The sequence below is a fragment of the Stegostoma tigrinum genome, chromosome 8 (assembly GCF_030684315.1).
Source record: "Stegostoma tigrinum isolate sSteTig4 chromosome 8, sSteTig4.hap1, whole genome shotgun sequence".
In the NCBI taxonomy this organism is placed as follows: Eukaryota; Metazoa; Chordata; class Chondrichthyes; order Orectolobiformes; family Stegostomatidae; genus Stegostoma; species Stegostoma tigrinum.
In genome coordinates, this window is record NC_081361.1 from 32,067,979 (window position 1) to 32,086,236 (window position 18,258).

General features: G+C 40.4%; 1 protein-coding gene across 1 annotated transcript in view; it reads right to left on the reverse strand.

Annotated features, from left to right (window-relative positions):
• The window catches only part of LOC125456426 (dynamin-3), a 232,545-nt gene extending 214,287 nt beyond the window's left edge, over positions 1-18,258 (reverse strand). Inside the window, exon 1 of the mRNA XM_048539519.1 lies at positions 17,971-18,258. Coding sequence (XP_048395476.1) covers positions 17,971-18,131 — 161 coding nt within the window. The 5' untranslated portion in view covers positions 18,132-18,258. The remainder of the gene's footprint in view (positions 1-17,970) is intronic.

Sequence of the window (18,258 nt, forward strand, 5' to 3'; positions counted from 1 at the left end):
ACCCTCAGCTGCTTTCTGGAGGGACCACTCTCTCCGTGATTCCCTTGTCCACTCCATGCTCCCCACCAGCCCCACCACATCCCGGATATGAATAGGAAAGGTTTGGAGGGATATGGGCCAAATGCAGGCAGGTAGGACCAGTTTAGTTTGGAAACATGATCAATGGGGACTAGTTGGATCGAAGGTTCTGTTTCTATACTGTACTGTTCTATGGCTGTATGATTCTAAGTAGTATACTTCTTATATTTTGGAGTTTTCTGAGGATCATTTGAATGACACCGTGGCCACATTTCACAGGAGGTAGTTGACAACCTGCTCCACAGCCACTGCCAATTTTAAAACATGCTTCCTAATCTAGTCTATACAATGCTTAAATCTGCCAGGTGTACAATGCAAGGAATACAATAACCAAACTGTTAACATGGTGAATCAACTCTTTCCAACTAAAATGACTGTCCTTCCCACTTTCGTCATCCTCCCCTTTCTTCTCTATCACATATTACAACTATTTTCCCTTCATTTCCCTTTGTGTATCTTCTTCTGTTACTGTTGCTTTTCCTCTGCCCAGCAAACTGTATGGTTTCTGCGCACTTTCAAAGTACATGTGCAAAATTCCACAACAACGAAATATCACATCACAGACATGAGTTATAGAACAGAAATTACCTTAAAAAGCATTTAAAGCAGAGTAAATGAAGCCTGCTGAGATGAGAAGTATCAATTAATGCCTACTGTTACATTCTTGTCTTGATCTCTAATAACATATGGAGATTTCATTATAAATATAGACTCTTTTTGATTGCCACACAGAACTAATATTCCGTGCTCTTTGGGGTATTCTGCTGGAAATAGGTCAGTTTATTTTGAAAACAAATCTTTTGATGTACTACAAGAAAGCTTCTATATAATTTCTCAAGCTTAATTACACCTTACACACTACATACATCACCATACAATTTTTGTTTATATATTTTATTCACTATCTACACATGCTTAAAATTCAAATTATTTTGGTGAATATTATTCATTTGCTTGCCTGCAACTAGAAAGTTTATTGTAATTAGGTATCAAATTTCAGATGCATTCCATTTGGTCTGAATTCCAGAACACAGCCACAAAGCCGTTTTTGTTTCGGATATTTTAGCCGCTTTCAAACAACATCGAGGAAAAGAGAGGAAGTGCTAGGTCCCTTATTGCTCGTGATATACATGATAAATATAAATGAGATACAAGGGAATGTGAAGAACACGATAATTAAATTTGTGGATGCCACAGAGATTGGGCGAGTAGTTGACAGCGAGGAAGAAGGTCTTAGATTACAGGAGATTAAAGTCGGATTGGTCAGATGGGTGGATCAGTAGCAGATGGAATTTAACCCTGAAAAGTGTGAGACGATGCACTTTTGAAGAAGCAACAACACAAGGGATTACTCAGTGAATGGCTGGACATGAGCAAGTTCAGAGAAATAGAGGGGTCTTAGGGTGCTTGTCCACAGATCCTGGAAGGCCGTATAACAAGTTAATAGTGTGCGGCAGAACAGGTTAATAATGTCGTTACCAATGTTGTTATGGGACATGACTCTATCATGTCTATATCACAGACTATAACAGCAGATCAGTCTTGAGGAGCTGTACAGAACTTTTATTAGATCACAACTGGTGTACTATGTGCAATTCTGGTCACTACACAATAGGAAGGATGTGATTGCACTGGAGGGTGTGCAAAGGAGGTTCACCTGGATGTTGTCTGGGATGGAGCATTTGAACTATGAAGAGAGCCTGGATAAGCTCTGGTTGTTTCATTTAGAGCAGAGATTGCTGTGAAAGAACCTGATGGAGGTGTATAAGATCATGATGACATGACAGGGTGGATAGAAAGCAGCCGTTCCCTTTGGGGCTGGAAAGTGGGGCTAGATTAGATTTAGAGTAGTTTTGTTGGTGAAGATTTGATAGGCCAAAGGGCCTCTTTTGTATTGTATGATTCTATGCTTACAGAAAGATTTATATTCAACTTCCCAGTCTTAACGAGGTCACACTTTTAATTTCCTAATTTCTCCATCACAGTGCTCTCAACCGAAGTTAACCAGCATTCTGAACACTAATCCCCAGGAAACATGACACAAAGTCATGAAGTTAATTTCTACATATATTTCAACACAGAATTTCACCTCTCCTACCATTGCTTCAAGTGCACTGATTGCACTACTCTACCTGACTGTGCATTTGACAGGAGTCATGGAAGAGCCAAGAACATCAGACCAAAGTAACAGGTCAAATTATTGTGATTTCTCACAGCAGATGTCGGTACACAGAGACATATTTAGGACAATTGTCATGGTACCAAAATATGTAACCTAATGGGCTGAAGATTCTCAGATTCCATCTTAACTCGGCCCACTTGAATCATAAAATGTTAATGGTAATATGCTACTCTTTGTAACGCAATAGTCTAATGTTTGGCTAAATATTAGTGTGCCTGTGAATATAATATTTGTTTAGATCAGCTGTAATAAACATCTGTAGGATCCTACAATATCATATTATTCATGTCTAGTTCTTATGTAGCAAGGGATAACAGAAAAATTGCCATCAGGTAAAAACACCCTGGTGAAGACAAAACACAAATTGCAAATCTCTCTACTTCCTGACAATTGGCTCAACTGGAAATTGACAAGTTTCAGCCCACCTCACCTTGAGCTCAGCTAAAACCCCACAAACAGTTGATCTGACTGCCTGATCTTCACAACATTGTACATCTCTGTTCTTGTCTCCTCTTTGTCACCTCTTACCTCCACACTTATGCTCATCAGCTTCCCAAATTCCTTCTTGAATAAACAACTAATCCTAAATTCTGCCACTTTTATCCTGTATCATCTTACTTGATAGGCTGACCTATTACCACGTGTCTCCATCTGCTACTCACCCTCTAATGCTTCAATTTCAAAATCTTTATTTTTGAATCCTACAGTACTTTCATTTCACGCTATTTCTGCAGCTTTCCCTAGGTTCATATTCAAGTATGCACTCTGAAATGCAATCACATACAGCCCTAATTTCCAAGACATAACAGACTTGAATCAGATACTGTACTGTGGAATTCTAATCGTTAACCACTCCATCCTGCTTCCCTAATTCTCAGCAATACTCTTCTGAAAATCCACCTTGCCTTCAGCTACTTCTGAAACTGGCAGTAATATCCAGTGCTTCTTAATTTCCCTCCCTATTATAAAGTATCATGGAACATTCTGCTCTATTATACAGGTAATACATGTGGAAATTACTCTCGACCCAATGAAAGTTGAAAATAAAGGATCTGCCATTAGATGGTGCTATCCCCAAATGGTACCCTCCACAATTCGTGTATAGAAAAGAAATATGCTTTCTCCTTATTCAAACTGCTCCATCCTAGCCCACTGAATCTCAAAAGAGGTAACCCACTGCAGATAAACATCCCAGATTTTAAAATTTGATGATATTTCTCCAGGGCTCTCAAGAATTACCCATTAATTAATCTTAGAAGCTTCACTAAAAATTTGGCCAGTTACCAGCGAGCTACAGTACTGCTCTTAACGTACCCATATCAGAGCGATTGCAAAACTTGAAGGATCTGAAAATGGGAGAGTGTTAAAAAGCTGGGGCCTATGATAAATTGAACATCTCTTTCAAACACAATGGCCCAATGGGCATCTTCTGTGCTGCAAGTTTGTGGTTCTCACGGGTAGATGTTGAACTACAGGAAGATTATTCTAGATGAGGACAAGGGCAAAAGGAACAGAAAGTTATGATGAAAGGATGAAATGCTGTTAAAAGAATGAGAGGAGACTCATGTACCAGTGAATTAATCAGGCCAAATATATCCAATGTAATTGTACACATCCATTATTCTGAAGATAAACCATTTGTTTCTAAAACTCTAGTCAAATTTGAAATTGCTTTTGTACTCCAGATTTCTAATTACAGTTCAAGTTGAAAGGGTCTGTTTGCATTTACATTGTGGTTTCTCATAATAAAGTTTATGATTTCAGCTTTGCAATCAGGAATTAGGTCAGTTGTATTTAGCAGAGGCTTCAATTTAACAAAAAGTGTTTGTTGGTCCATTCATACCTTTGCCCAATTCCACTTTGCAGAGCAATTTAGCCACAAAACTATAAGCAGGTTACCTGTCTGTTCACAGATAATATAAGGTAAGAGTAAAGGAAATTTTAAAAAATGCATAAGAAAAAATAATTAATTTCATAAAGGCAGCAAGTCAGATCTGAGTGTTAGTTTTTCTGTCATGAGCGATGACAGTGTACTTTACAACTTAAATCATGACAAACTATTACATTTTTAACACCGGTTATTGTTCTTTGGGTGGAACAGCTTCAACCTAGTGTAGTTTTTTGAAGTAACTAATTTTCTGTTCCCCTATTGCTATTTGATAATTCTAAAAAAATTTCACTGTTGTTACATTCAACCTTTTAAAACATGCTTTGAACAAATTCAAAGAAAATTTAAAAGGTAATTTGCCTTCAACATAACTGTTTAGATCAACTTGCTTTTGCATTGGTGGTACTATTTTTATTACTAAAATATGGTTTCATACTTGAAGCAATAAGTAACAGAGGATTTGAGAACTGGGGATCATTAGGCTCTTCAGGTTTGTTCCACCATTCAATTATATGACAGCTGATTTGCTTCTGTGGTATCAATTCCACTTTCCTTTCTGCCTTTACCACCAAGTCCCTTGTCGATCAAAAATCTAATTCATGCAGCCTTGTATGGATTCCCAGCCTGGACTGTTTTTCAGGCAAGAGAATTCCACAGATTAACCCCACCTGAAAGGAAAAAAACTTCACCTCACTCTTAAACAGTTAACTTCAATCTTTAAGGTGTGCTCCCTGGTTCAAACTCCCCATCAAGGGAAAACATTCTCTCAGCAGCTATCCTATCAAATCTGCAAATTTGTAGTTTGTTTTCAATTTGATGCAATTCTTAACCTCCTCGTTTAGCTACTGGTATACGCCTCTCAGTGATTCTTTCACTGAGAGGTATTGATAAACGCTTGCTTAAAAATATTTACCAGCTCCTTGGAAGTCTAACACTCACCTCTCCTCAACTTTTCACTCAGTTTGACCTGCTCCCCCTTCATACCTTAGTAGTTACCTTTATTCAGGTTTAAGACACCAGTAGTAAATCTACACCTTTTCTCTTTAAACTGAATGTGAAATCACTGTCACCTAAAAGCCCTTCCAGCCAAAAGTTATGGTTTAATCCTGTTTCACTGCAAGCTGCCAGCTAAAAAAAGAGCATCCAGGTTGGTTCTATAATATTACACTTCAGGAAATGGCTTTAAATGTGCTTCAATTAATTCATTTTCCTGACTACCTTTGTCAATTTGAATTACCCATATGGTTAAAGTCACTCATGATTATTGCTGTACCATTCTTACACACTATTTGTTTCTGTCCTACAGTGTAACTACTGGTTAGGTGGTCTATAAACTACTCCTATGAGTTCCCTTACACAATTAGTTGTTTTGAGGTAAAGTCAATTTTCACTGTACAATTGATATCCTTAATCAACAGAGCTACCCCACCATCCTTTCTTGGCTTCCTGTGCTTTTAGAAACATAAAATACTCCAATTGTCAAATCACAACCTCAATTAACTTGCAATTATTTATCTGTAATTGCTAACACGCAAATTTACTTACTTTTACCTTTGCTAACAATTTATAATATTTTGCTGCAAATGCATTCAGCTATTAAATCTTAACTCTACTTTCTTGGAATCTCTCACCTGCTGTCTGTCTCTTCCTGTTACATTCTGTGATCATTATCCAAAGTCCTACATTGATTCCCTTTGATTTACCACAGCTCCTTCCTCAAGATCCTCTTTTCCCCACTCTTCATGTAAAGCCCTCTCAATGGCTTCACTTAAGCAATTTGGCAGAACTCTGGTCCCAGCACAGTTCAGGTGAAGACCAACCCAATGATACAGCTCCTATTTTCGTCGGCTCTATTATCATTACAAGAAGAAACCTGTTTCTCTCAGACTTTTGAGCCACACATAAATCTCTCTAACCTTACTCTATGTCAATTTGTATGACACTCAGGAGATAACCCTCAGGTTATTAGCTTTGAGACTCTGCTTTTCAATTTAGCCTACTGCTGCTCATATTCCACAAGCAAAACATCTTTCCTAGTTCTATCTATCCTAGTTCTATCTATCCTGTTGGTACACAGATTGACCATAACTACTTGATCTCACCCTCTTGCCACAAATTACTCTCTAGCCCCAAGTTGGTGAACCGACCGGACAGGCAACAGGGTCTTCTGGTCAAACGCTCTTAGATTCAGAGAATCAGTCCTATCTTCCTCAACCACGTGAATCCTACTGGCTCCTCCCACTTGAACGGCTTCTTGTACCACAATGTCATGGCAGTTCACTCATGCCATCCATACAAGATGCTCTCATCCATACAAGATGCAAGAATCTAGAGTCTGTTCAAGGGCCGAGGCTCCTCCACTTATACCTTTTCAGTCCCTTACTGCTACAGTCATTCTCCTGTCCCCAACTGGGGACCAAACTGGATGCCCCTAAGGGGTGTGATTATAGTCCGGTACTGTTTATTTTTAAATAAAATTGTAATTAGCAATAATTCTAATGCTTCAGAATGATTGCATTGGCACTTTATTCCAACACAATAAATAAAATCATATAAAAGGGTCAGCAGTAAACAGCAACCTCACATCAAGCTCACCACAAACTTTGGTTTAAAACAACATTAGGAAAGGAATTTTAGTGGAAATTATTCGATTAAAGGGAATAGCTCAAAAATCTGTTTTCTGTGGACAGTGTTGGCTGAAATGGCACACAAAAGCAGAAGTGACATATTGCTGCAAAATTATTGCAAAGCTTATATTTTCTATAATGGTACTTTAGCCTCTTACACAACAGAACTTGCTTTGCCTCCGCTTCACTGATAGTAGACGTCATTATATTTGCAATCTGAATTAATGAATATAATTATTAAATATTTACAGCCTATAAAGCCAATAATATTTTAGAATTCAAACAGAGCTCATCTCAAGATGGGCAACAAATGCTGGCCCAGCCTGTGACACCCAATGAAGAAAAGAATGCATGCAGAAAAAGGCAAAATATTTCATGCTTCCAGACATTCGGCAACCACAACACAGTTGAATGTTAAACTTTTAATTCATGACTCCACTGTCTTTTTTTCTTGATACACAGCATGTAAAAGGGAATCAAAGAATAGATCAGTCTCATTATGAAAGTGTAGGCTAATACCAAGTTGAGTATCACTAAACAAAACGAAGCTGTTACAATTTGCAAATCGAAAAGCAGAATGCTGTAGGTGCTGGAAATCAGAAATGAAAATGAAAATGCTTGAAAATATAATCTGAACTAGGAGAAGTTAGATTTGTAATAGGTTCTAGTTTAAGAAGTGGGTGGGCCAAGGACAAAAGAAACATCTGATATAGGATGGAACAGAGACTGAGTGACAGAAAAGTTAGTCCCCTAAGGCAAACAGCAATGGAGATGGGGTAAGAAAAGAAACAAACAAACAAAAACATGCGCCTAGAGCAGGTGTGCTGCTAACTTTAAAAAAACTGAAACATGCAAAGATGAAAAAACAGAATAGGGACAAGAGTTACAAAATCTGATATTGCTGAACTCAATGTGAGTCCAGAAGACTGTAAAGTGCCTAACTGAAAACCGACATGCTGTTCCTAAAGCTTACATCAAGCCTCAGTGGAACAACGCAGCAGGCTGAAGACAGAGACGTAATTCCAAGAATAGGGTCGAGAATTAAAGTAACAAGTCAGGGGAGTCTCAGGATCATGCTTATTAACATCACAGAGGTGTCCCAAAAAGTGATCACCAAGCTGGATTTTTTTCCCCCCACTGTAGAGGAGCGTCTCAACACAAATGCCACATTACTGTTTTTTTTCTCTCCCGAGTACCTTCAGTTACAATTCGAACCATTTATGCTCGAATATATTGGACCCTAACCTTGGCTACATTGATCATTTGCTCACAGCCTTTTCCTCTATTTTACCCACTCTTGTTTCAAGCTTTGTTCAACATAGTCTGAATTTTGGAAGCGGTTTTGCTCTAAAATCAGCTACTTTTAAAAAAAAAGAGAATGAGATCATCTCAAGAAAGGCAGGAGATACAAGTCATTTACACATACTGAGAGCCTTGCAACTACCAGATTAATCAAATTATTTTGAGTTCCACAGTTTCATCCCAAATCTTCCACTGAGGTTACTTGCTCATTTTTTTTGCACCCAACACTATGTTGATGTTCTCTTCCTGCCTGAAGTATTCCTTTTTCCATTGATTAACACAGGCTCAAGGAACTTGTGAAGGCATACCTCGAATGAATAGACACCCAAGTACAACTTTAATTTGCATTTTACTAACATGCACCAAAATTGATAAATATATTTCATTTTAAACACTACTTTCTATGATGTCATGTTTTTATTGTTCTTAATTTTTCACATGTATTTTTGAAACTCCATCTCATGAGTTAATAACTGCCAATATGAACATGTCTTGATTTTAAACTTGCCTTATTCTGTAGACAAACATCGATGAATAGGTTTTAGGACTCATTCGTTAAGATCAAAACAAGCCAAGTGAATACAGAGTCAAACTAATTTACAGGATGTGATTGTTGTCTGAAGGCAAACCCAAGCTAACCACAGTAATGGCATTTAGCAAGGCTCCAAATGTTGATAACTCCCCTGGAGCAATTGGGCTACAACCTAGGATCTTAAAGGGAGGAGCTACCATGCACTGGTAATAAGTTTCCAAGAATCCTTAAATTCTGTAAAGGTGTCAGAGCTTGGGAGATCCGCCAATCTAACACCATTACTCAAAAAGGGAAGGAGACAGGTCACCACAAACCTGTTAGGTCAACAGCAGCCATTAGGACAATGTTAGAGTCTATTAGAAAGGATGTAATAGCAGAATATTTAAAAATACATAATTTAATCAAGCAGTCAGTACAGCTTCATGAACAGGAAATTATACTGAAGAATTTATATTAATTCTCTGAGGAGGAAACAAGCGAGATGGTAAAAGGGAACCAGCAGATATAATGTATTTGGATTTCCAAAAGGTTTTCATTAACGTAAAGCACAAAAGGCTATTGAGAGTAGTATATTCGCATGGATAAAGGATTGGCTAATTAATAGAGGTAGAGAAATGGGTTAAGGTGGGCATTTTCAAGATTGCAATCTGTAACTGATCAGGGGCCACAATTATTTACAATTTAAATACAGTATTAATGACTAATTTGACAGAAGTAAGTGGTTTATTTCCAAGTTTGCAGATGGCACAAAAATAAGTGAGCAGCAAAGTATAAAAGTGACACAAAAAGTCTGTGGAGGGATATAGATTGATTGAGTAGAAAAGCACTTGGCAAACTGAATATACTGTGAGAAGTTGTGAGCTTTATGCACTTTGGCAGGAAGAAGAGGAGCAGAATATTATTTAAATGGAGAAAGACGGTGAAAAGCTGCAGCACAAAAGGATTTGGGGACCCTCGTTCATAAATCACAACATGAAAGCATACACGAACAGGTAATAGACAAGAAAAATGAAATATTGGCCTTTATTTCAAAGAGAAAGAAGTATAAAAATAGAGAAATCTTACAAAAACAGTACAAGGCTCCAAGGAGACTACGCCTAAAATACAGTGAAAATGTTTGGTCCCTATACCTAAAGACAGATATACTGGTGTTGGACACAGTCCAGAGGAAGGTTGATCTCAGGTATGGACGAATTTTCTTATGACAAGAGGTTAAGTAAGTTGGGCTTCTACTCACTGGAATTTGGAAGAATAAGAGGTGACCTTATTGAAACCTATTAGATTATTAACAGGCTTGACAGGGTTGATGCCAAGACTCTCCCTGCAGGAGAGTCCAGGACCAAAGGACAAAATCTCAGAGCCAAGGATCACACATTTAGGACAGAGATGAGGGGAAATTTCTTCTCTCAGAGAGTAGTAAATCTGCAGAATTCTTTACCAGAGAAGGACTGAAGAGGCTAAGTCATTAGATTATATCCAAGATTGAAACAAGTGGATTTTTAATCAGCAAGGGAACCGATGGTTATGAGGAAAAGCCAGAAAAGTAAAGTTGAGCCTAATCAGATCAGCCATGATTTCATCGAGAGACAGGGCAAACTCGATGGGTTCAATGATCTATATGCTAATACTCAGACTCCAGTTACCCCCAAACTATATGCCAGCGTGAATCAGCTCTTTCAAACAAGCAAAGAAATATGAACCAACTTTTTTAAAAAAATCGATTATTTGAAAGGCCTTAGAATGCTGAAAAATTAGTTCTTCAGAAATAGTTCAGATCATCATTTACTGAAGCAACTTCAAAGAAATAAGTATACCCCATATTAAAACAGGGTTTTTAAACATGTAATTATTCTGTTCCATCTTGCACTGACCACAAGATTTATCACTACTCTTCAGAACCCATGTCAATATTTTCTACATGCTCCTTTTTCAATGTTTATTAGAATTCTATCAAGTAAGGTGATATGGTAAGGGAACACTAAAATTGTGGAATCCCTACTGTGTGGGAGCAAAGAACTTGGCCTATCGAGTCCATAGTAACCCTCCAAAGATCATTCCACCCAGAGTTACCTCCTACCCTAGAACTGCAACCCTGCATTTCCTATGGCTAATCCACTTAACCTGCACATCCTTGGATACTATGGGCAATTTAGCTTGGCCAATCCACCTAATCCGCACATCTCTGGACTAAAGGATGCACCTGGAATATCAGAATTGCTAACATTACTAACCAGAAATTAAAAAACGAAACTCATAGATTGCATTGTCTTTAAAACCTAATACCATACAATGAATAAACTGAAATGATTCATCAAAACAAAAAATCAATTTAATTAGTGTGTACTAAGTTTTTCAAAGCACAATTGACATTTAAATTCTATACATTACTCAGAATTTTACTTCCCACACTGATATCAACAATAGCTGTGGTTTATCCAACATAGCAACTATAAAAGAATGCTCTACTGCTATCCACTCTAAGGCTGCTACCCTCTGTACCTAGTTCCACAACAAAGTAAAGGTTGCACTACTCATTTCACTAGCCTTCCACTCAGCAAAGTGACAGTGATTGCCACCGACCTTTAAGAACTCTGCCCCAAGAGACCTAAATAACTCTGCAGTGAGGACTCCACCTCTCTTAGCCGGCAACTGAATGTAAATACTGTTAACAGAGATTCCCAGCCATGTAATCAAGCTACTTAACCAGGCAATTATATTAAATAGTTTTTAGAGACAGAAACTTTGGAAATACCACAGTCAACAACAGACCACATCTTCAGCGCTTCCACGTTAGTCTGTGCTTGCACAAAATCCTGAGGATGTTTAATAACAGCAAACGCAGACAGTACAAAGTGGATAATTTTGCTCCAGGACAAAGATGCAGTTAGATTTATTTGTAACAGTATATGGACAGTAGTCTGCTGTGTAGCAACATTGCAAAGCTATGGATAAACGTCTGGCACTACAATATGCCTCTTTAAAATGCAAAAGCTCAAAATGATCATGATTATGTGCAACTGTCTTTAAGGAACTACACATGGCATTCAAGACGACCGATAATGCTGGACCAAAACAGGATTCCAGACAAAATAAGGACAGTTTTAAAATTGGAGCTAAACCATCCAACAGCATGACCAGGAAGGCTAAAACCCCATCTAAAAGATAACAGTAGCCTGGAATTCTCTTCATCCAAAGCCTACGGATGAAAGGTACTCGTAGCTTTTAAGACTAAGAAATACAGGAAACACAGATAACCTGTTCAGGATATGGAACAATGGCAGGAAAATGGAATTAAGGTGGAGGCAAGCTAAGATATACCTGAATGGTGGAACAGAGCCGAGGACTTGAATAATCTATTCCTATTCCTAACCAACACTGCCTGCATGTGTCTTGGTCAATGATATTAATAAAAGTAAATATCAGAAATTTGTGTCTAAGGTGCTACTAGGCAATCATTACACTGCATAAATGAATATAAACCAAATATGTGTTCCTTTCACTTACCCTAGAAGGCTAAATCGAAAACTTAAAAGTTGGCGCATACGAATTTCCACATGAAATCTTCCATTATACAGATTTTATTTACAACTATTTAAACATATTGCTTCTGCAATACCCAATTAACAAAATGGGAGCTGTTCACTACAAACACCAATCTGAACCGCATCCAACCTACATTCTTTCATTCAATGTTGTCCTTGTCGAAATGAAAAATACATCCAACTTCAGAAAGTACATTTTCACACAAAGCAAAGTAAAAACCTAGAACTTTAAACCCCAACCCAAGAGCTTTGGGAGACAAGCTTTGGCGAGTCATGAGGCGAGTTACTCACTGCAGGATCCTTAGCTTCTGACCAGCTCTCGCAACCACAGTATTTACATGGCTTGTCCAGTTCACTTTTGGTCAATTTCAGTTTCTGGTCAATGGTGACCCACTCGATGTTGATAGTGGGGTGGTAAATCCCCAAATGACAAGGAGTGATCCTTAAATTCTCTCTTGGTGGAGATGGTCATTGCCGGGCACTTATGCAGCAAGAATGTTACATACCATTTGTCAGCCCAAACCAGATTTGGCACATCTGGACCTGGAGTGTTTCAGTATCTGAGGCACTGCGAATGGTGCTGAACATTGTAGATGTTCAATTGCATACTTCTGACTTTAAATGGAGAAAATGTCAGTGATGAAGCAGCTGAAGGTGATCAGGTTTAGGACACTGCCCTGAAGAATTTCTGCAGACACATCCTGGTGCTGAGGTAACTCCCCTCCAAAAATCACACCCATTTTCTCTCGTGCCAGGTATGACTCCAACCAGCAGAGAGTTTTCTCCCTGTTTCCCAATGACTTCAATTTTGCTCGGGTTCAATGCCACACTGCCACCTTAACGTCAAGGGCAGTCACTCTCACCTCACCTCTGGAATTCAGCTATTTTATCCATGTTTCAACCAAAGCTACAGTGACGTCAAAAACTGAGCTGGTCTAGCAGAACCCTCCAAACTGAGCAGATTATTGCTCAACAAGTACTGCCTGATAGCACTGTTGATGACACCTTAGAGCAGAATGATGAAGCAGTAGTTAGCTGAATTGTATTTCATGCTTTTTATGGACAAGATGTACTTCAGCAATTTTCCACATTGTCAGGTAGGTGCCAATGTTCTAACTGTAACGAAACAGTTTGGCTATGAATGTAGCAATGTTCTGGAGCACACCGTACTCCAGTCTTCAGTACTATTGCCAGAATGTTGTCAAGGCCTTTCCAAATTCCAGTGCCTCCAATTGTTTTTTGGTACTCCTGCAGTGAACTAAATTCGCTGAAGATCTGTGATCCTGGGAACCTCTGGAGGGTGCTAAGATGGATCATTTACTTGGAACTTCTGCATGAAGATTGCTACACATGCATCAGCCTTATCTTTTGCACTAATGTGCTGGGCTCACCATCAGTGAGGTTGGGGGTGTTTGTGGAGCTTCCTCCTCCAGTGAGGTGTATAGTTGTCCAGCGCCATTCACAGCTGGGTATGGCAAGACAGCAGAGCTTAGGTCTGGTCAGCGATGAAGCAGCTGACGATAATCGGGTTTAGGATACTACCCTGAGGAGTAGAACATTCATAGTGTCACACAGCACGATAGAGAGTATCCTCAATGTGAAGACAGGACTGTGTCTTCACAAGGGCTGTTCTAGTGGTCACGTATACCATTGTCCGGGACGGTTGTAACTACAGAAGGCAAATTGTTGAGGATGGGGCCGCACTTTTGCTGATCCCCTCAGACCCTGCCATAGACCTAGCAGAAGCTCTGTCCTGTGCAATTAATTCAGCTTGGTCAGTAGTGGTGCTGTCACGCAAATATTGGTGAAGGACATCCTGCACCTTTTTCATCCTCTATGCTTCCTCCAAGTGGTGTCCAATATGGAGAAGGATTGACTCATCAGAGGAGGAGGGGGCTGGCACTGGAGTATGTAGTAATCAGCAGGTGTCTTCCTTGCCTGCGTTTGACCTGATGCTGAGAGACTTCAACAGGTCAGTAGTCAATGCTGAGGACACATAAGATCTTAAGATGAAGGAGAAGAAGGCTATACAGTCCATCCAGTCTGTTCCGCCATTCAAAGAGGTCATGACTGATCTGATAACCCTCAACTCCACTTTCCTGCCTCTTCCTCAAAACCCTTGACTTCCTTGCTGATAAAAATAATCTGTACATCTCAGGCTTGAATATATTTAAACAACCCAGCCTCTACAATCTCTACAATAAGAAATGACACACATTCACCTCTCTCAAAAGAAACTCCTCCGTCCCATCTCTGTCTTAGAGGGATGATCCTTTACTCTGAGATAATGCTCTGTGATCTTAGACCTCCCAACATTTACCCTATCAAGTCCACCAAAAGTCTTGTATATTTCAATAAGGTCGCCTTTTATTCTTTTAAATTCCGAGCACACGCCCAACCGACTCAACCTCTCTTCACAGGAATATCTCTCTATAGCCAGGATCAACCTGCAGAGCCTTCTGTGTACTGCCCCAATGCCTGTAAGTCTTTTCTTAGATAAGAGAACCTAACCTGTTCACAGTATTCGAGATGTGGTCTAACTTGCACCTTGTACCATTTTAGCAAGACTTTCTTATTTTTTTTCAAAGGGAATTCTGCCTTCCCAGTTACTGACTGACCTTGAAGACATCTCCCAATTGACTGAATGCCACTGTTCTGTCATCTCTACTTTATTATGTTGCTGCTTGTTGTGTGTAAATGGATAACTATTTTCAGAAACGTGCATGGCATATGATGCTATAGCCACAACAGCCAAATCACAAACAATTAAATATCGTAATAAAATTGTTCCCAAATATTGAACCGGAAATTGACAAAGATAGCAAAAGGTGTATTGAACTTTTGAAAACAGGCTGGTGCACAGTTTTGCTAGAGGTGTAGCGTTTTGAACACCATGTAAAAATCTAGTGAATAATCAAAATTATACAACGGTCAAGGACAGGATGAGTTTAAAACTGTGGGATGCTGAAACAAAGTGCTAAATGGAACCGGTAAACAAGACAAGGATTAGCACACACTCCTCACTCTCTCATGGAATGCACGTAAAATGCTAATATTCACCAAATTACTTTAGTAATAGTCTACCTGAATATAATTAGTTTGTATGTGGTCAGTGATCAGCAAACCCTACACAATCGTACTGTTGCTTTGAGGACATTGTGAGCTCAACTATAAATCAATTATCATTTGATAGTGAAAAGGGTAGACAATAAGAAATGCAAATAAGCACTATGTATGTCCTGCACACAAACAGGCTGCAGAACTATAATTGTGCAGGGTAGTAAAACAAAAAATGTGCTCAAAGTAAAGTAATCACAGAATATAGTGTTCATTTGTCAGCCTTGACCAACAATATTGTTGAAATGATTCCAAAGCTGTATAATTTTGCACAACAAAATCAAACCACCAACTGCAACAGAAAAATATAGAAATGCAATTTAAGAAGCAATAATTTCAGATTATTCATTTTCCAACTAGCAGTTTGATAGCTCCTTACTGCGCTACTAATTTCTGGAAAAATCACATAGCACGAAAATGAAGATGATTTTGAGAAGTGCGTTAAATGATAATTTACAGTATAAGTCCCAATGCAAGGATGATGATGAAAATTAAAACCATTTTGCACCTTTTGCAGACATTAAGAAGTTGAAAACAGTTCAACTGCATTGCAGTTCAATTTTAAACTGTTTAATTTTACAGCAAACAGATCATTTGGTTCATCCAGCTTGCACTGACTCCCCAAGTGCTAACAACTTTCTTAGAGCAACTTAAAGCTTTTCAGAAAACAACTTAATTTTTCTTCAGATATTTCTCATTTTCTGTTTCAACAGGTATACTTGATTCTGTTCCCACCATTGTTTCTAGTTAAGCATTAAGTAATGACCTTCTGAAATAAAAACCATCCTAATCTCTCCCTTATAATAAAATGTGAGGCTGGATGAACACAGCAGGCCAAACAGCATCTCAGGAGCACAAAAGCTGACGTTTCGGGCCTAGACCCTTCATCAGAGAGGGGGATGGGGAGAGGGAACTGGAATAAATAGGGAGAGAGGGGGAGACGGACCAACCCTCCCGAACCGGTTCTTCCTCTCACCCATCCCTTCCTCCCACCCCAAGCCGCACCCCCAGCTACCTACTAACCTCATCCCACCTCCTTGACCTGTCCGTCTTCCCTGGACTGACCTATCCCCTCCCTACCTCCCCACCTACACCCTCTCCACCTATCTTCTTTACTCTCCATCTTCGGTCCGCCTCCCCCTCTCTCCCTATTTATTCCAGTTCCCTCCCCCCATCCCCCTCTCTGATGAAGGGTCTAGGCCCGAAACGTCAGCTTTTGTGCTCCTGAGATGCTGTTTGGCCTGCTGTGTTCATCCAGCCTCACATTTTATTATCTTGGAATCTCCAGCATCTGCAGTTCCCATTATCTCTGGTATCAATGTGGACTTCACCAGTTTCAAAATCTCCCCTTCCCCTACTGCATCCCTAAACCAGCCCAGTTCGTCCCCTCCCCCCACTGCACCACACAACCAGCCCAGCTCTTCCCCCCCACCCACTGCATCCCAAAACCAGTCCAACCTGTCTCTGCCTCTCTAACCGGTTCTTCCTCTCACCCATCCCTTCCTCCCACCCCAAGCCGCACCCCCCGCTACCTACTAACCTCATCCCACCTCCTTGACCTGTCCGTCTTCCCTGGACTGACCTATCCCCTCCCTACCTCCCCACCTATACTCTCCTCTCCACCTATCTTCTTTACTCTCCATCTTTGGTCCGTCTCCCCCTCTCTCCCTATTTATTCCAGTTCCCTCTCCCCATCCCCCTCTCTGATGAAGGGTCTAGGCCCGAAACGTCAGCTTTTGTGCTCCTGAGATGCTGTTTGGCCTGCTGTGTTCATCCAGCCTCACATTTTATTATCTTGGAATCTCCAGCATCTGCAGTTCCCATTATCTCTAATCTCTCCCTTAGTTCTTTTGATAACCTCACAGCATCTTATTACTGCTTTAACAGAGGAAACAGATTGTGTCTATCTCAAGAAAAACCTCAATACTTGTGAACTCTTCTGAGTCGCAACAAGTTCATGAAAAGAATCACTCTCTTCCTAGCCAGAAACCCATTTCCTGGATACTGTCAGAACGAATCTCTCCCCTACCAACTCAATAAAGCCCAAACACCAGGGATGACAATTTTAGCAACATGATAACCTTCTTCCCTACAGCTCCATACGATAAGCAGTTAATGCTCAAACCTCAACATCTGTAAACTGTTTTGCCAAACTGACTCACTATCTGGACTGCACAAAGATCAGCATAACCAGCAAACTTTGCAAGCCTTGTTTTATTCAGCAGTCATACGCTGATCAAGAACAACTCACAAAGTAAACATTCAAAGTAGCATCTCAGACAGCACGTAGATGTTTGAAAAAACAAAATGCTCAATCAGGAAAGTACGAAGGCATGCCTAGAGAGACAGCTCGAATTGGGTACAAACTGGAGAATGGATGCAAGCCCAAGAAAGCAAAAGCAAACCATAAAAATCCTGAGTTAATTGGAAGTCAGTTAAAAGCAGTGGTCAGTTCAAATAACTTGCCCCCAGTAGGCCCTCTGAATGCACATCTTTCTGGACGATTTCAGGAGTGTAACTGTAAGGAGCAGCCGCTGCTGGCAGGTGTCAGGCCGAGCAGAGGGCCACTCCGGCGGCGCACAGCAAGATGCCACAGGCACCTGCCGACTCCAGAAAGCTGACCATCACCCGTCGTGGCACACAGCCCAAACACCCTACGCCCCCGGGGTGGGACAGGGGTGAGGAGAGGGTGGGAGCTGTACCTGCCCACGAAGCTCTCCAGGACCGAGCTCTTGCCGGCGCTCTGGCCGCCCACCACCGCGATCTGGGGCAGGTCCAGGTTGCAGCTCTGGCCGATGGCGGAGAAGGCGTCCTGAAGGCGGTTCACCAGCGGGATCAGGTCCTCCATGCCGCGGTTCCCCATGGCGAGCGGGGGAGGGGCGCTGCAGGCCGGCCTCACAGCGGCGACGATGGGGTGATCTCCCTCCCCGTCCCGCTCCTCCTCCCCAGTCCGCGTCCACGCCGCCGCCGCCTGTGTTTTTCCTCCGCGC